This window comes from Grus americana, unplaced genomic scaffold (assembly GCF_028858705.1).
Source record: "Grus americana isolate bGruAme1 unplaced genomic scaffold, bGruAme1.mat scaffold_832, whole genome shotgun sequence".
Taxonomy (NCBI): domain Eukaryota; kingdom Metazoa; phylum Chordata; class Aves; order Gruiformes; family Gruidae; genus Grus; species Grus americana.
Window position 1 is genome coordinate 9,851 of NW_026562034.1, and position 18,859 is coordinate 28,709.

Consider the following 18,859-nt stretch of genomic DNA (forward strand, 5'->3'; position numbering starts at 1 on the left):
CGCCAGGCCTGTCACCCAGGCGCCTCCTTCCCTGGACCCGTCACGGCAGCCTGAGGGAGAAAAAGCCTTCTCACTCACCGTTTGACACGCCCTATAATCTACTCACAGGGGCAGACCAGGAACTGACCTAAAGGCAAGCATGCTGCCCTCCCGTTTGACGTTTAAGTGTGCCGCCATCCCGCTTGGTATTGAAGCGCCCCGCTAACGCACCCCACCCTCCCGAGGCCGCGCATGCGCGGACACACCCGCACTCCCGGCGCGGTGGGCGGAGCTACCCTCTACCCTCCCGGCGCGGTTCGATCGCGCCTGCGCGAGCGGTGTTGTTGGGTGGGCGGTTGCGTCGGCGCGCGCTGCTTCTGTTGCCCGGGCAGCCTGCCGGTGGTTTGTTTCTCTCCGCGATAGCTGTACCGGGCCGAGGGCGCTGCCGGGGACTCCGCTCCCCTGTCCCTGCCTGGGGCCCGACACAGCCCGCGGGTGCTCCACGCCGTCGCTCCCCTGAGGCGGGACCGTGCCCGCGTCCTTGCCGCGGGATGAAGAGGTTTTTTGGGTTCGGGAGGAAGAGGAAGGGGCAGCCGCCGTCCGGCAGCGCCTCCGTGCCCTGTCCCGCCGGTGCCTACGAGGTCCGGCAGAAGGACCTGGGCAAGCTGCACCGCGCGGCCGCCAGCGGCGACCTGGCCCGGGTGCGGCAGGGACTGAAGAAACACGGCATCGACGGGCGGGACAAGGCGGAGCGGTAAGGGGGGAAGCGGCGCCGGGCGGGCGCTGAGGCGGGGCGGGGGGTCCCGGCGGTGTCAGGAGCCGCAGGTGCAGCCGCAGCCCCCGGCAGCTCCCCGCCAGGAGCAGGAGAGTTGGCTCCGCAGCCAAGCTCAGCCCTCGGCTGGGTGTGGGAATCAGGCCTGTGCTGCCACAAGCCCTTGAATTCGGCCTGGCATCCAAGTGTCGTCTTACCCTTTTTGCCCCGGCCTCCTCAGTGCCCTCGTTCCCGGAGACCTATTTCTTTGCCCGGGGCGCAGGAGTGGAAGGGAGCTGGCAGCAGCCTAAGGAAGTTGTTGGAAGTTAGGTTGGAAGATGTGAGCAGCGACTTACAGGAAAAGCTGCTGCTTCTGGCAGGTATTGTTGTGTAGGTTTTTTAATCAAGCACAGCAAATACTTGGCAATTATCTCGTAAGGAGAAGCCCTGGGCTGCAGCATAGCTCCTAGTGGTCCATTGTAAGCATAAGGGAATGGACCAAAGTGTTTGGGTCTTGTATGTGTCAACCCTTTAATGCCTTTTCTGAAAAGACTTGGAGTCAAAACCTTCGTGATATTCTGAAGAGATGCTGGTTTTATCAGAGTAGCTCAGCTTCCTAGGCTGTCTATCCTGAAGACTGGACTTTTGCCAGCCTGCTAGCTTGTTGCCGTGGAAACACCTAAACCCACCTAGATTTGTAGAAGTAAGGAAGAGCATGGTAAGCATGCACTTTAGTAATGTGGGTTGTGTGCCTGAGTGTTGCCAGTCAGTATTCTTTTATGCAGATGGAGTTGGAGGATGCAGTTTAAGGTGGACTGAGTATGTTTTGTGCATATTCCAGCTGCCTGAGTCAAGGTGCCCAATGGCATTTATGGAAATCGCTGCTGAATGTTTCTCTTTTTTTTTTTTTTTCCCCTCCTCTTTTCTTACTACCTTTTCTTTCACTCTGGCTGATTCAGTGGGTCATCAGGTCTTAGCAGACCCTGGTATGAAATTTGTCTAGCTTTTGCATTTTAAGTTCATCTTGTTAAAAAGGTTTGTTTCCTCTGGAAAGATTTTCCTTCTGTGTGTCACGCTATTATTATCAGTGTTATAACAGAAAGCCAAGAGACAAGGCAGTGTATGTAGGCTAGAACACTGTGATGTGTATGACATGACAATGCCTGCTGCTCGAAAAGCTTACTTGAGAGGGATTCAATGGAGAGTGTCTGCCTGCTTGCTGCAGCCCCTGTAGACTATGCCAGCCATGAGGGTTGCAGGACCACCTATGCCCTCTTAGTGCTTGTGGGTGTGATGTGTATTGTCACTGACCACCAGATGCAATTGTTTCAGAGCTTCATCATGTCCTCCAGGGACTGGAAGAGTTGACATCATGGGAAATAGAATTGAAGAATAGGAAATGTGGGAAGTAATGGCTAAAATGTGTGCGTTGTTCGTATTAATATCTCAGTTTTGCTCTTCAGGATTTCCAAAAGCAAAATCCTGCACCAGGGACATGGCAAGTATCACACCTACAGGCTCCTTCCATAAAGTGGGTCCTGTAGCCCATAGGACCTCTCAGAAAATGCACTGGGAACAGCATCAGTTGGCAGCAGGTAGCTTTCCAGAGGTGGTCTAGCAAAGCCTTCAGCCTTGCTGAAAGAGATGAGCAAAACTCAGCACAGATTTGGACACGCTGTAGGCACAATGCCAGCTAGTCATGAATCCTGGGTCAAAGCTAATCACTGAGAGATTTACCCTGTCAGCTGCCTGTCAGAGTGAACTCTACAGCTTTTCTTTGCTTATCTTGTAGCTGCTGGGTTGTCGGCTCAAGTTCCATTGGAAGTGTGTGCCACCAACCTGCTATTTCCCTGTGGTCTCCCAGTGGGGTTGTTCTGCAGCATCTCAGGCATGAGCAGTTCTCTTCTACCCCATGGGTGATCAGCGTAGGATTGCAGCAGCAGGAGGAGCGGAGTCTGGGCAGGGTTCCCGGGCTGGGTGGCAGAACAGCTTTGGTGTTACTGGAAGCTTCCTGTGGGGACAGGCAACTCTGAACACTCTGATGTTCTCTGCCAGCCTGTTCCCTGAAGTGGATCTTCTATGGAGCTCAGCAGGTCTTGTTGCAAGTAGAGCAATCTCCTTTCCTGTTGGCAGACTGAGCCACTTGATTGAGGAGGGCAGCAAGAAGTATGCAGGTTTTCTGAAGTCTTCTGTTTGCAAAGCGGATAGTGACTTCTTCAGGCTTTTCATGTTTCCCAGTGCTTGGTAGTAGCAGCTTTTAGGTGATCATGGACTCCTTCATAACCAGTCCTGGTTAGCTTTCAGATAGTCTCAGTGAGTCATTTCTTCAGAGATGAAGGATCATGCATACGTATATGGAAATTTCTCAAAAAGTGGAGGTAGTTGTTCTTGAGGGACTCTTCTGTTGATGCTTCAGTCTGTTCCCTGTCTGTAGCAAGACATTACAAGTTTTGGGAAGTCTTGTGATTTTCTTGTCCTCATCCTTGTTGCCATGGAGGATGCTCATCAGCTGCCCTGTAACAAGAATATCTGTATTACAAATTGCTCTGTTTCTGCATCACATGCCACTGCATTTGTGTACCTCTCCCTTTCTGTTCCCACCTAGCCAGTGAGCCTTTTGGTTCGTGTCTCTCAGCAAGGTACTAAACCAATTGCAAGGTTAGTTGAGCTTTCCTAAGTACAGAGGAGGACCCACCCACAGTGATGCAGTTCAAACTAGTGCTGGCTTTCCCCTCAGTTCTTAAGGAACTGCAGGATTTTTATTGCATCACCTTCAGGGGAGAAAGGTCCCAGCTGTTTTCTAGCTTGTCTCCTGCTCTGTTGGCACAGGTGTCCTGCAGAGCAGCAGGCACTTTGCTTTCTGCACAGGGTGAAGTTAGTGATGCTTTGTGCCTGTGATTTAGGGGGAAACACAGGCAAGGACTTTCTGGGTGATTGTGTCTTTGGGTACAAGTATGCTGATTAATTGACATTAGGCCTAAGATGTTCTGTGGTTTGAAGGAGCCCTTTTCTGCCTGGCAAGGCTTTACTTGAAGAAAAAAGTTTAATTTTCTTATGCTTGTCATGTATTGTGGAAACACAGTATTCCCTCCTTGGAGAGCACTTCCTCTGTAGTAGGCTTTTTATGACTAGGATAGTTATCCACGTCAGGAAGGCCAAACATTTACTTTCCTGTAGTCAGGATGGCAGTGTTCTGCTGTCTCGTTTCCTACAAGTTATCAGTGGCGCTTTGGTGCAAGCATGTTCTTGGTTTTGCTGCAGTAGTAAGCAAGCTGAAGAAAAAGCAGAAATTATCAAAGTGCAGGGAAACACTAATATTCTTGTTATAAAACCCATCTCCTACCTCTGTGATACACTTCTGGCACATGAATGATCGTAGAAGAACTTAGAGGTTTACTTGCCGTAGTCCTCAGATTCCCAGGCTTTGGTCTCTGCTGTGCCATATGTGTAGTCCTGCTGGAGGCAGTGACCAGTGCCTGGACAGAGGAACCTGTTTGTGCCAATTCAGTTCTACAGTGAAGGAAATGTCACCTTACTAAGCAGACGATGCGGAGGGGTTTTTTGCCAGGCAGCCTCAGGCATTTGGTGTGCAACTGCTGTTACTGGTAATTGAACGAGAAGTCTGTCTTAAGCTTGCTTTTTGCAAAGTGAAACTTGTGGTCATATCCATTTATCACAGCTTGAAATGATTGCTTTAATTGTCTGTGCTAATTTAATATATTAAATTTTTAGGACACCTCTGCACCTCGCTTGTGCGAGTGGCCATGTGGATGTTGTTACATATCTAGTGGAAAACAAGTGTAAACTAAATCTTCTTGACAATGATAACAGATCACCGCTGATGAAGGTATGTGGCGTATGTTATGTTCTTGTAAGCGTGCCTTACTGATTATGCACTAATGATGTATCTTGCAGGATTCTTTACATAGACCTGTGTCAAAACATGCATATTGTGATTGGCATGGAATAGGGATATGTTAGCTAATCTTTGAAGGTGCTCTTATTTTCCAGCAGTGGGAAGGTGGGGAAATTGTAACGGAGTGAAATGTAAATGCTGGAAGTTCTTTCTTTTTTTGTGTGCTGTTCCCAGGCAGTACAGTGCCAGCAAGAAGAGTGTGTGGCTATTCTGCTAGAGCATGGTGCTGACCCGAATCTGGCAGATGCTGATGGCAACACTGCCCTTCACCTCGCTGTCATATCTGCTAATACATCTGTAGCAGGGCTGTTACTTGAGCATAATGCCAATATTGATGCTCACAATAAGGTAAACTTTTATATTTGTTAAGGAAATTCTTTCAAAAAGTTGCATTAATATTTCTCTTGAAGGGTTTTTCTTATTTTGATTTTTAACTTTATTTATTTATCTGTCCTTTCAGGAGGGATATACCCCGCTTTTTCTTGCTGTCTCTGAACATCATGAAGAGATAGTAGAGTTGCTCCTTAAAAAAGGAGCTGATGTGCATGCTCGAGATCAGTGTGAAAGGTGAGGGCTTTGTCAAAACTCTTCGTGGGTCTCTTTAATATTCTCCAGGTTGGATTGATGAGAGACATGAGAATGAGCTCTGAAAAAAAACCAGGGAGCCACACAGAAGGAGCTATTTCTGTGTGACTTGTGAAAGCAGGTCTGCACTTGGCTGCTGTCATACCTCAGTGGATGCTTTCTGCACTGAGGATTGCAAGAAGGCATTGTCTCTGGTGGCCCTTCTGGCAAGAAACATGTCATTAGCTCAGCAGCATTGCCTCAATTTGAAAAACATCTGCATAGCAGCATCGTTTGTATGTGTTATCTATGTGGAGGCTGTCTGAAGATTGAACATTTAATTGTTTTGACTCCCTTTCCCATTTTATTGTTGCTCTTAATACGTAATGAAAACTGCTTTTGTCTTTTGTTCATTTTAAGATGATGGGGAAAATTATTTTACACAGACACTGTAATTATTTTTATTCCTATTTGCTCTCAAAAAAAAAAATCTATTTCATATCATCTTTTCAATGCTTCAGAACCCCGCTTATGACTGCTGCTTCTGGCGGGGAGCTTAATTTGATAAAAGTTCTTCTTCGGTATGGTGCTGATGTTTCCATAAAGACAGTCAGGGATGGACAGCTGAGGATTATGCTGTTATTCATGGATATTCTAGGTAAATTTTTAACTTTATCATTAGAATGAGTTGTCAGTTATCAGTGTGGCTTTTTAACACCTTTTTGTAAAGGCACCAAGGTTTAATGGTATGTTGAGACCTGTCTTGAAGCTGTGCCGAGTGACGCCTTCTGATATGTATCATTCCTATGTCTAGTGTTAATTTGGAAGTTGAGGCAAATTTCTGCCCAGAATTCTCTGTTAGATTTCAGGTTTTGTAGCTAAGCTCACATCCCCAATGTAAACTCTACACAGTGTCTGTGTCCTACAGTTATCCAGAGGTGGAACTTGGCAAACTGAAATGCACGTAAACCCTCTCCCCAGACCAGCACCGTTGTCTTTACTGACTTCCACTACAATGACCAGGAACTACCAGACTTTTGTTTTAGAGGAGATCTAACTGATATCTCTTTTGTTTAAAATCTTAAGCAGTTTTACTCCTCTTATTCATAGCTTTGTGCCCACAAGCGCTCCTTCTCTAAGGTGGTTATATGTGCTTAAAAGCTAGGCTGAAACAAGTGTACCAAGCAGGAATTAATAACTTCGTAGGTGTGAATATGCATCTGTAGAATGAACATGACTGTAGCGAATATTGAAGTATGTAATAGTCATGCAATAAGCTCTGTGTGTATTACCCTTAACAAATACATACACGTATATGAATTCATGTGGCTATGAATATGTGTAGGATGGATAATAAGTGGCTGTTAATTATTCTATTAAATGGTATATGGAAGTATGTGGTTATTTCTACCAAATATATTTCCTTTCTTTTTTTATATAGTCTTAGTGAACAACTGGCAGAATACACAGACTGGGAAAACACAGGAGAAGCTTCTGCAGGTGGTGCACAAGGCATCACGGTACTTAGCACTCCTCACCGGACGGGAGCTGCTGGCTTTACGTTGGGTGCACCTGCTATGGACAGAGGAGGTAGGATCCTTAACCACAGAGGAGCTTACAAGGAGAATCACTATGGCCTTTTCTTTAGGTGGTTGGTATTGTTAACACTTTGTGTGTTCGCCATTGACATTTAGTGGAGGCATTGGATAGGGTAGCACAAGAAGTTTTGTGAACGTGCTTATTTGTTGCTAGCTGGAGGTGCTTCTTGTCAGGCTGTGAAGGCAGTTGTGATTTGTGTGCTACATGTCTGTCTCCTTATGGGGTTGTTGCCTTCTACCTGTCAGATTGCCTGTCTATATAGGTTTTCCTATAGAGAGAGAAGGGAACAGGGAAGGAACTAAGGTGAGAGTGGTTTTGTTTTTCAGGTGTCTACTTTTACCTATAGATGGGCATTCAGATTTTGAAAATCCAATTGCAAAAGCAGTAGGTTCATCCTGAGTACTTGTTCATCTGGGAAGCAACAGATGAGTTAGCAGGAAGATATATCTAGTTGATTTCCACTGAGTTTGTGTGGCTTTGGTTTTAATATTAATAGTTTCACCAGCACTAAGCTCCTTCCAGTGACTCATTTCCAGCATCAGTTACAATTGTTTCTGTGTAGGACCTATAGAGATGTATTTAGGAAAAATTGTCTTGGAAAAGTAACTTTGTTAGCAACATCAATGCAGTGTCTGTGTATACTGTATCTTATTGGACATAGTTTGATTTACAATAAAAATACAGCTTTTCTTCCACTTTCAGTAATTGTATGAAATAAACTTTAAAAAAAATCCCTATTACCTTGTGATACAGAAAAACCATTAAATTGTCTTGTGATCAAAAAATTAACTCCTTCAGTGAGTTTTTAAAGTCCAGTCTATACTTATGAGCTCACATTGCCCTAGAGGAATCTTAGAAAATTAATATTTTAATATAAATGAAATCGTCTTGTACTTTACATCTCAGGCCTTACAGTGGGATGTTTTATTCTTTCTGGGGCTTTTTATGGGTGTTAAACTATGTGGCAAATAGGCGGCAGACAGTGTTCAAACACAGTTCATTACTCCTTTTTTAAATATGTCAAGAAACATGAGCAAAACGTGGGATATATTTTCCTCACTGATTTTTTCCCAGATATGGGAATTTAATTTAGAGTCAAATTTTGTTCCTTTGACTTGGGAACAGTGGCTTTGATCTAGTTGGAGACTTGTAAAGTTTCTTCATAGATTGAAGGAAGAATTTTATTTTATTTTTAATTTTTTGGAAAGGGCTTGGTACAGGTAGTTGAATCAGCAAAATGTTGCTGTTGCCCAAACAGCACTGTTTCTGCCTCCTGTGCATGTAGATAATTCCTGTGGTACCACATTGTAATGGCTGACAGGCCTGGGTTATTTTAAAATAATATGTGGCCTGAAAAATAATACTGTTATATGATTCTATAAGTGACATAGCCTCAGGGAAATATGGGTTCTTGAGCCAAATAATTTGCCTCATTCCTTGAAAATTATGATACTACAAATATAAGTCCCCAATATTATGGGAAATGGTGACTTCTTATCCTCATTTGAAGAGGCATAGTAAGTTATGTGGCTTAAGGACTTGGGAGGAGAAAGAGTATGCTCTGTTCTCAGTCTGCTTCTAGTAGGGCTCGTTTTTCTTCTGAGTAGTATGAATCCTTTTCTTGTGCTCAGTCTCTTAAAAGATGACGCCGTCATGTTGAGCGAGAGAGATTAGTAGCATATAGGGAACATTTATTGGCATTAATTCTGCAGTCTCTGGCTTGCACCCACAAAGCACAGCTCCTGCATGCTGAGAGTCCCTTTGATATGCTGCAGTAACAGGCTTTGAAGCTGCTGTTAGAGGAGAAGCTGGGATGATCTTGAGAGACCAGAGAAGCATCCACTTTGAAATTGTTTTTTTTCTTTTGCTCTTCTGTACCACTGTTCTGGGATCTTCAGTGTTGTCCTTGTTCCTTTTGCTGCTTTTGCACTAGCTGAAATGTCTTCAAATATTCTCCTCTAATGAGCAAGTCAGCATATTTAAGAAGTTGGCTCATGCTTATTTGGATGTTTACTTTTTGTCAGAACGTGAACCTTTTTATTAATCACAGACAAGTTTGCAAAAGCCTCCAAGAGAATGGATTCCAACCCTAGCATATCGAATGACAGACTTTTTAGATATGAAGTTGGAATTTCTTTGGCAAAAAATAATAATTATGCATTTTTTTTCTAAAGGCGAGGATCTGAATTTTTAGTATGTGTGCAGTGGCAACTTTTTTTTTGCTACTGCACTGCATGTTAGTGCATTGTTTCTTCAGTGTTTCCCCGAGTCCCTGCGGAAACTGTTGTTTTTTCATTGTAGAGCTCTTAAAGAAATAAGTGCTTCAGTGTGATTTACATCTCCCAAGGCCAGGAAAAGTCGTCCTGTATCACCTTTTAAGAAAACTGAGAAATGAAGAAGGGATGAGAAACCATTTTGAGGTCCTTTCTTAACTCTTTAAGTGCATGTCTTCAATAGGAGTCCTTTTGCCACATCCATTCCGTGTTATGGCCTTGTCACAAAGAAATGTGGTGTCGGGTAGCTGCGGTAACAGAACCATACCATACATTCATTGACTTAAAGTATAAAATTTTACTAAGTAGGATGGGTAGAGCAGGTGGATAGTGATTTATATCCTCAAACTGCTATTCCACAAGACACAGAAATGCATAGGCACACGCGTACGTGCGTGACACTCGCACCAGTCAATGCACCCATTTTGGTCCAGTTGTGGCCTGCCCTATAGCCCTGGGGGAACATGGTAGTCATTCTGACTACTTGTCCTGTCTGTGTTTTGGCTGGTGGCATAGCTTCTGTGTGGGAACAGTTCAGCATGGTCAAATCAATATACGCAGGACTCTTGTCTTCATACTGAGGTAGGAGGAGCCTATGTTTGCATCAGGCACCGACACACTGTTAAGGTGACCTGATTTAAGGCAACAAGTTTTTGGGTTGCTTTTTTTTTTTTTGCTTTTTTTTTTTTTTTTTTAGCGAGGGATAACAAACATGCTAAAACTGACTTGAGATGGGTGAATGTAAATAATATAATGGCTCCAAGTTGCATAGTGGTGTGAGTACTGAGTGCCAAGATTTCCTTCAAAATTTCTGGACAGCGTAACTCTAAAGTTTAGGTGTTGGCACCTAAGGATTTTTGGGATGCTTAGAGGGATTTTGAGTGTGCTGTATGTATAAAGCAGTCTACAGATATGAAGGTATTGCATTTGTGGTCTGTGCTAGATAAGGACTAGTCAAGTTGAGGGAAATATAAAGTTGGCAATAGAGTACGTTTCTGATAATCTGTTTATTTCAAAATATTGGAATGTGTGTGTTTCACATGGAGCAAGTAAATTAAGTTATACTGTTTGGCACTGTCCCTTGAGAGTAGAGTTCTGTAGATTGGTTTTGTTTCTACCACTTATAACTGTAGAGCAGACTGATAGTCACGGTACGTTCTCCCATTGCTATAGCTTTGTTGAGGTACTGATGACATTTTCCAAATTTCTGGGAATTTAAATTTATTCTGATGTTATTGTTTCATCTATCCTTTCCATGCCTTTTCCTAAATGGATATAGGAATGCAACAATCTCCTAACCAGACATCAAGAACAGGAAAATCAAGGAAAGGTATTCTATACAGTAGCATTTCAAATATGAAACATGTTGTATGAAATACAAATATTAACACGTCTATGATGTTTATTGTCCTGGATGTCCCTGTTTTGATGGGTTTGGTTTTATAAATTAAATTTGAGAGCAGGCTTTGGGCACTTCTTATTTGTTTGCATGTTTTGCATGGGTCCTTTATTATTGAATTGAGTGTTTGCTTTGTGTCATTAGTGGTAGTAGTTTGTTGTTTGTTTTTTTTAAATATGGTCTTCTGTTACTCCCAAATGGAAGCGGACTTCAATTAAAGTGGAAACAAACAATCCCCAGAGACTGCTTTTCTAGATCCCATTTCTATAGTAGGGCATCAAGGTCTGTCTGAAAGGTAGCTCATGAACTTTCTCTCTTGCCTTCTAAAGGATGATGTGACCTGGTTTTGATCATTGCTCAAAGTTGCTATACAGTGAAAGCAAAAGTTCAGATAACTTACCCAGCTGGTTTGCTTAATTATAACTGTACTAATTGAAAATAAACTGAAGTCACCTGCCAAGAGTTTATAACTGCTCCACACTATCCACCCAGTTCTGAGAGAGAGGTTTTTATTCAGCTTGGGAGGTTAGCAGGTAGGTTAGACTGCTGGTACTGAGTGAGTTAACAGAAAACTGTGGCATGTAAAACTAATTAATATTTTTAAATACTTCATGTTTGTAATAGGAAACATTAAAAATCGAAGACTGTATTGGTATTTTAAGTGTTTTAGCTTGTACTCGCACTGGAAGTTTCAGCTTCTAGATTTTGTCCACATGACGTGTCTACACTGAACATGTACACTGTATTTTGTTGTCTGAAAGTCCTGTTCAGGTCAGGAGATGTACTCAAAATTCCCATATAAACCCTGTCTTGAGGACAAACAAAATTTCTGTGCTCATTTGTTATATGCTGGTAGTAGAGGAGAAGTCTTCAGGCAAGACATGCCTTTGTTTTCTTTTTTCCTTTAATGGTTTTGTCCAAGACCTTGGTTTGGTTATCATCATATGACTTTATAGAAGGTCACCAATCTCCTATTTATGAGCAACTTCATTTTGTTATGATATTTAGCAAGAATTAGTTATCGAGAACTTGAGGAACACTGAAATAGCTACTATGTGGAGGTTATATTTGTTTGTTTGTTACCTTCTGTCTTGGGAATTGAAGAGGCCTTTTATTTTATCTTAGTTGTTGATAGTAGAGAAGTTTTAGCACTCTTCAGGCTGGATTCCTAGAGTTTGGATTTCTTTAGTACATCAGCGATGTGCCTAGGATACCCTCTCATCAAGTTTGCAAATGGTCCCAAACTGAGGGGAAGAGTAGATACTCTTCAGGGCAGTGCTGCCATTCAGAGGGACCTCGACAAGCTGGGTGAACGGACTGTCAGGCCTGTCTTATGAAATTCAGCAAGGGCAAATGCAAAGTCACGCATGTGTAAAGGAACAACCACTTGCTACAAAACGTGCTGGGATTGCCTGGCTGGAGAGCTGCTTTGCTGAGAAGGCCCAGAGGGTCCATCTTGGCAGAGAGCAAGCTGAGCATGAGCCAGCAGGGTGCCCTGGCAACTGAGAAGGTCAACAGTGCCCTGGGCTGTATTAAGAGCAGCATAGCCAAGAGACTGAGGAAGGTGATGATGCACCCTACTTGGTACTCACTGGATTGTGTCCAGCTTCCTGGGTATGACTTTAAGCCCCCAGTACAAGAGAGATTGGTCTTTTTAACAGTGAGCAAGTTCAGTGGAGGGCCATCAAAGTTATCAGGGGCAGGAGTACTTGCACTTTGAGGAGGGGCTGAGGAAACTGGGCTTGTTCTGCCTCAAAGAGGTGACTTTGAAGAGGATGTAGCAGCAGCTTCCAGTACATCTGAGGATAAGACAAAGAAGCCAGGTGCTTCCCAGTGGCACGTGACAGGAGGCAGCGATGCAAGAGGCGTAAGTGGAAACAAGAGAGTTTCTGATTGGATAGGAGAAGCTTCACCATGGTAAGGACAGTAAAACAGAGGTTGTACAGCCTCCCTCCTTGGAGGTGTTCAAGACCAAACTGGATAAAGCCTTAAGCAACTTTATCTGACCTTATAGCTGAACCCGCTTTGAGGAGGAGGTTGGCTAAGAGACTTCCTGAGGTCCCTTATGACCTGATTTATCCCTGTGATCCTTTGTGCAAGTCGCCTTCATAACACTGATGAAAGCTTGGAGTGTAGTATAGAATGCCAGGTTATACCTTTTTTGTCTGTTGAATACCTTTTTTGGTGCAGTGTAGAGAACTAGTAGTAGAATCGCTGTAGAGGTGATTCTTCTACCTGAGGACAAGCTTCAGATCTTGATTATGCTGTTTGATTTTTCTTTACCTTTTCAGAATAATCTGTAACTGGGTAGAGCAGCAGATAGTGTAGTATATAGCATGATGTTAGATAAAATAGTAAAGTCTCTGCATATGATATGTACTCACGTGTGTAATATGAGTACTTCGGCGGTTCATTTACTAACTGTCTTGTTAAACCACCACCATTTTGTTAACTGTTTACTAACACAGCATATTCATGCTATGCTATTTTTTTTTTTTTTTTGGTTTAGAGATGTTTCTTAAATCTCCAGGTGTAAGAGTCCAAAGGAGATATAACTCTGGTCTTTTTTGTTTTTTTTTAGTTCGGTAGGGCTTGAAAAAGCAGTTGTTTTGGAAATGCATTCATTCATGCTGTCTTGTGTGGAATTGACTACCCAAATTTTCATTCTGTTATGACCTGTAGAGTTGTCCATGTTAAATGTTTTTGTGTGCTGGTTAATTTTTAGCATGCCGAATCTAATTTCAACATGTCAATTTATGTTTGAACAGCAATAGATGACTTTTCCCAAGGAGACTCAATCAGGTAAGACTTTAAAAATATCTAATGGTGATCTGAGGAATGATTTGAGAGACACAGTACTCATTTTGCTTTACTTTTTAAGAAGCTCTGAGAAAGAGGGGAGTGATGACAGTTGGCATACTTCTGAGGAAGAAGAACTCGATTTTACCCCCAAGGTATGGTACATTTACAAGAAAAAAAGTCCTGAGAAATAAGTGATTTGAAGGCAAGTTTTCTCTGGGATTGAAAGAAACTGCGGTTCCAGCCAATGTTGTTTCTCCTTAGAAGCAGTCTCTGGCCTGCCAACCTTTCTTCTGCTGTGAGTTTTTCCTAAAAGACCTGTAGCTGTGGCAGAGCATGCAGTAGATTTGTGGTTTGGGGCAAAAGAGCAATAGGTGACAAGATAAACAACCACATTGTTTCATTTGTTCTTGTTCGTTTGAGTCAGACTTGCAGACACTAAAAGTTTCTAAGTTACTTCTTATAACCTATTCTGTTCTTCACCAAACATTTATTGTTTCCTGTGAATTTGGTGATAGAATCCTAACTGCTAAAGACAAAGGGCATTTATTTATCAAGACCTTCTGAAATCCTTCATCACCTAGTTCTCCTTTCCTCCTTGTCAGGTTCTTCAAGAGCGCTCAGTGGATGAGTTACTCAAATGGGTTGTCTATTTTCTTCTATGAGATGGCATTCTGTGCTTGCATGTAATCTCACACTGCATGTTCTCCCTCTTTTTTGAATGCTTGAGTAGTATTCTTTTTGTCAGCTGCAAGCTCTCGCGGCTACTGTTTTTATTAATGTTCTGAAGAATTATCAACTTCCACAGTGATGTCTGGAGCATCTATTCTGTTGCACTGGGATTGTGCAGTGATGAGGAACCTGAGTGTGGTACTTCAACCCATTCTGTAATGCTGGAGATGCAAGCATGTTTAGTTTTAACATGATTTCATGTTCTTGCACTGATTTAAATAGAAACGATGCATTTTTCTGGTATGATTGTGAAATTTAGGAGTATTTTGGTAAGTGTACTTGCAGGGACTAATTTATGCATGAAGTCTAGGGATCTTAAGTTACTTGCGTTCTGTGTATTTGCAAGTAAGCATCCTGAAACAGCGATCCTAAATATAGCTGAATTTTTACTTAAGTATTACAAACATAAAAACAGATTTTTAGAGCTGTTATGCATGTAAACAGTGTTTTGGAAACAACTTGCAGAAGGGTACCTGAACAGTGTTTTGAGGTGAAATAGTCTCTGAATTGCATATGTGAGGAGTGTTTGTGTAGTTAGAGGTATAGAATGGAGCCAGCACCTGAGCACTATCAAAACGACAGCCTGATTATATTTACTGATCAAGATTTGATGTGAACAAAGGATTTGTTGTTGTTATTGTTTAATTTTTTTTTCTTAACTAAATCTTTATTTATAGAAGCTGCAGAAGCCAAACTTGACACTGCTAATGAAAGCTTCCCAGCTGTTCAGGAAAAACAGTAAGCTATTTGGAAAAAGATTGCATGATATACTGATACATAAAAGTAGACTTGCTAAGCAGGTTTTTTTGGGTTTTTTTTTTTTTTGCTATAAATAAGCAAAGTAAGCAAATAGCATTTTGAAAGCACATCACTTAATCATTTCAGAAATAAATAAGTCATATCATTAAAATAAAGATATTAATACCCTCCTAAGCCTTTGTCCCTGGTCAAGTCCTTCCTCCATCCTGCTCATCCCCTATCTGACTTGTTTTCCAGACAACTCCTCTCCTGTGCATTAATCTGGTAACATGCCTGTTGCTATTTACATAACTCTTTTGTTCACATGTATTTTTCCTTCTGCTTTAAGATGATGGTGATGGTTCTAAAATTGAAAGTCCTAAGACACCAAAGAGCCGCCTCAAACAAAGAACCCCGTCACATGCAAACCTGAACAAAGGAGTACGTGGAGAATTGTTGAATCAAGATGTCTCAGATGGAAGCAACTTTGAGGAAGAAGAATTGGAGGAGAAGGATGATGATGAAAATGAGAATGGAGATGATGATGATGAAGATTCTGAGGAGGAGGAGGAGGATGAAGAGGATGAAGATCTGGAAGATGAAGAAACTCGGTCTAATGACATACTGGAGGAGGAGCAGGGAGAGAAATCAGAACCTAAACGGAAAATTAATCAGAAATTGGAGTATTTTAGTAATGCTAAGTTTGAAGGGCAAGCTCAGTGTGGAACTGGAGATGTCTATGATGATAAAATAAGTAAAGAACTTGATGAAGAGGTGGAGGAATCTGTTGATACTCCTGTGTCTTTTATAGCTGGGTGTTTTGAAAGCTGCAGGAAAATGTAACTGCCATGTCTCCAAAGAGAATGAATAACGAAGTATCTTGCAAGTCAGTACCAAAACAACCTGTCTTTCAAAATGTAAATAATTTGCAAAATACACAAGAAAGCTGGGGCAGGAAAAGCATGATTCAGAAGTTTCACGAGAATGCTGACTCCTTTTTGGCAGACTCTGAAATGACAGGCTGTAAAAAAGAGCTACTTCAGCCTCTCTCACATAGTTGTGGTCTTAAAGAGAAAAAGTCGAACTTTGGTGATGACTTTGAAAGTGGTAATAATTCTTCGTCAGCAGCAAAAAACCTAAGGCTTCAAAGTCAAAGACAGAACTCTGTCGTTCTTGAACACATGGATGATGAAGATACCGAAGAAGAGCAATATGAACAAGTAGATGATAAAGTCTGTGAAGCACTGAAACAAAGTGAAAGCTTGCACTCAAATAGGTGTGAAGAAAATTTAAGAGCAGCATTTCACTCAAGCACCAGAGTAAGTATATAAGGATGATTAAATCCCATCAGGATATTTTCTAAGGGTAATATAGGTAAGAAACAAATGGTAAACTGGGTTTCTGTTAATAGTTCACATATATCCGTCTTTTGATTATCCTTTTTTGATATTAGAAAATGTCTTACACCTAGCCAAAGCAGTTTCTTAGGTATGAGAATAATATTAGGCAGTATTTTCAATATTTTTTTTTCTATTAGCTACAGTGGTTTTGCAGGAAAAAGAATAGGCGGTAGACTTTTTCTGGAATCACATTTTTCTCAGTTGTATGTAGAGATTTTATCTGTGAAGATTTACTGCCATTTAGTAAAATTCATGATGTGATGGCTGAAAGTGAGGAAACAACAGGAAGTTTGAAGAAGACTGAGAGCAGGAAGCTAGTGATTTTTCCTTGGAGCAAAGTAGGTGAAAAGAAGGAATGTGTTCCAGAATGATGTAATTAAAGTGAAGCTAGAGTTAGATTGACATGAGGAAGTGCTTCTCAGGGGCTTTGCAAAACCAAGGGTGAGACTTAAGACACTAGGCAATCTACTCATACAGATTCCCATGGAAAAACTGAAGGCTTTGCAAAACAAAGGTCAACGAAGTTTCTCTTTTTTGTCTCTCAAGACACGTATTTTTCAAGTTGTCCATGGATAGTGAAGAAAATGCTTGTTTCTGCTCTTTCGAGCTGTTTTGGTTGATCTCTTTTAGGAAGAATCACCTCAACGGGAAGAAGAGGGGAAGGAAGACACTGGTGAAGAGCTCCGAACTACAGTTGTTGAGAGTGTGAAAAATTCTATTTGTAATGATAGCCATCAAGTCCACAATGCTTCAAAAGGCAATGCTGGTGAGAGAAATGAGTTGGTAAACATGGATCCCAAGTCTTCCTCTACAAATATTAATACAGAGTGAAAGAACTAAAAGGGTGATTGACTTCTGAGCCAATTTTTCCCCTTGCCTGTGAATCCTAGTGGGCATTGGCAGAGAAGGAAAGCAGCTTAATTTTTGATAGCATTCTGTTGTGCTTTGCCTAGGAGCTAAAATGTAACTAAAAGTTCAGGTTTTGTTGCTAAGGGTTTCTGCCTGTACTTTGTGACACTGTCTCTGAGCATAGGATGGCAGGGAAGTTTTGTGGTTGGGGTAGAACTTTTCCGAAGGATTTCTCCTTTAACAAATGGTTTGTTGGTCCTGCTCATAGTATAGGTGCAACAGAATAGCTGGAGAAGCTAATCCAATTTTAGTTTAGTAAGCTGGAAGCAAAACTTTACGAGCTCCTGGGAGCTTGTGAATCTGCTAGTTGAGTAGTTGTTGTGGAAGTCTGCTTTGTATGAGTCTACTAAGATAAGTTTAAAATTCGTGTGAAAAGGCGATAAAAGGTGATTATGGTAATCTTTCTAAGGTATTTCTATTTGCTATAAACGCAGATGACAAGCAAACAATGTTTGTTTCTTTTTTTTTTTGTCCTTGCAAGCTAAACCAGAACAATCTGATGAAACTAGCTCGTCTTTACCTCACCGAATGACGCGTATATGAGGTTTCTGTGGTCTGCACCCATGCTTTCTCTGTTCCATCAGTGGAAAGGAAAATACTCCTCACCACTAAACGCTTGTAGGATAATCACAGTCATAGTGCTGTTGGACTGGTTTATGATCATTCCTTGCAGCAGACCAGCTTTGGCTTTTGAAATAATCCTTTTAGAAAGCAGGATTTGGCTCCGCAAAAGGAACTAAACATTTTAATGTTGTTCTGTTGACAAGCATGACCTTATTGCTTCACATGAATTATCCTAGTTCTGTGACTATTATTTTTTTAAAATCCAAGGTGCACAATTGGAAGTATGCATTGTCCGTTTCTTGTATACTGATACAAATGGTGTATGATGAGGTAAACTGAATGTTAGGTATAGTACTCTTGATGAAATAATGCTTGCAACTAATACTTAGGTGTACAAACTACTGATGTTGAATGGACTCAAAGATACCTTCAGTTAAATAAAATAACACTTTTCAAAACATTTTTCACCTCCAGGCCTTCCAGAGAAACCCAGCAACTCCCAGGTAAATATTTGTTCATGTCAGACTGACTACTGGTTCTGCCCTTAAATAGTATGTAGTTACTTTGAATTTGTTTTTTTTATCATTGGCTTGTGTCTTTCCTAGCTGAAGGCTCCTGAATCTGTTTTGGAAATGAGCGAAACCTCTCCTAAAAAAAGGCAGCAGAAATCAGGTAATACTCGCTTCATGTGGTTCTGGGTTTAGCTTCGTAGTCTTTCTGGAGAAAAGTATTTAGTAAAGCATTGGATTTATTTGTTTTGCAGATCTGTTGGAGGAATTTGGTTTAGGAGATGCAGAGGATATTGAAAGTATTTGTAGCAGTCTCTTTGTAGTTTTCTTTCATGGACAGACACGCTATCCTTGCAAAGTTTTTCCTAATATTAAATTAGTGGTTCTAGCAAGGTGTTCTGGGAGCAGAAGTCTATGCATATTTGTGCTCCTTCCTCTAATCTGCCATTCAACACTGTAAATACCCTTCCATTACGCAGGCTTCGTCCACCATACCTGCCCTTTCAGGCAGTCCTGAAGTTCGCTTTCCTTCCAATTTCTCAAAAAAAAACAAACCAAAAAACCAACCCGAAACCCCTTCTTGATATTCCTGGTTCTCTGCGTATATGCTGTGCCGTTCCAGGCTAGGGTTCTGCAAGCTAAGCTCTCCAGGAGCTGCAGGCGAGACGGGGTAATTCTTGGGCTCATGCTGTCGCTGTACTTAGCAGGAATTACTACTTGCCTGGCT

The 18,859-nt window shown here is 41.8% G+C and overlaps 1 protein-coding gene across 5 annotated transcripts; it reads left to right on the plus strand.

Moving 5' to 3' along the window:
* The first annotated feature begins 482 nt into the window (after positions 1-482).
* On the plus strand, positions 483-18,297 carry LOC129201194 (ankyrin repeat domain-containing protein 26-like). 5 transcript variants are annotated; one of them, XM_054812344.1, is made up of 13 exons: positions 483-733; positions 4,463-4,577; positions 4,821-4,994; positions 5,107-5,213; positions 6,652-6,800; positions 10,362-10,412; positions 13,250-13,283; positions 13,363-13,435; positions 14,690-14,750; positions 15,100-16,069; positions 16,781-16,916; positions 18,098-18,126; positions 18,229-18,297. In XM_054812344.1, exons 1-10 carry the CDS (start codon positions 531-533, stop codon positions 15,591-15,593), a joined length of 1,461 nt encoding a protein of 486 aa, XP_054668319.1. In that variant the 5' UTR covers positions 483-530; the 3' UTR covers positions 15,594-16,069; positions 16,781-16,916; positions 18,098-18,126; positions 18,229-18,297. The 5 variants fall into 5 exon arrangements, with proteins under 5 accessions (XP_054668319.1, XP_054668320.1, XP_054668321.1 ...); XM_054812345.1 differs by lacking the exons at positions 18,098-18,126; positions 18,229-18,297 and having other exon boundaries at positions 13,366-13,435; positions 16,781-17,070; XM_054812348.1 differs by lacking the exons at positions 483-733; positions 18,098-18,126; positions 18,229-18,297 and adding an exon at positions 1,022-1,448 and having other exon boundaries at positions 16,781-17,070.
* The last annotated feature ends 562 nt before the right edge of the window (positions 18,298-18,859 follow it).

Bases quoted from the DNA above. Each gene is read 5' to 3' on its own strand.
- LOC129201194 (XM_054812344.1), top strand. From the start codon at position 531: ATGAAGAGGTTTTTTGGGTTCGGGAGGAAGAGGAAGGGGCAGCCGCCG. The intron at 4,995-5,106 runs GTAAACTTTTAT...CTGTCCTTTCAG, and splicing joins ATATTGATGCTCACAATAAG to GAGGGATATACCCCGCTTTT. The intron at 5,214-6,651 runs GTGAGGGCTTTG...TTTTTTATATAG, and splicing joins GCTCGAGATCAGTGTGAAAG to TCTTAGTGAACAACTGGCAG.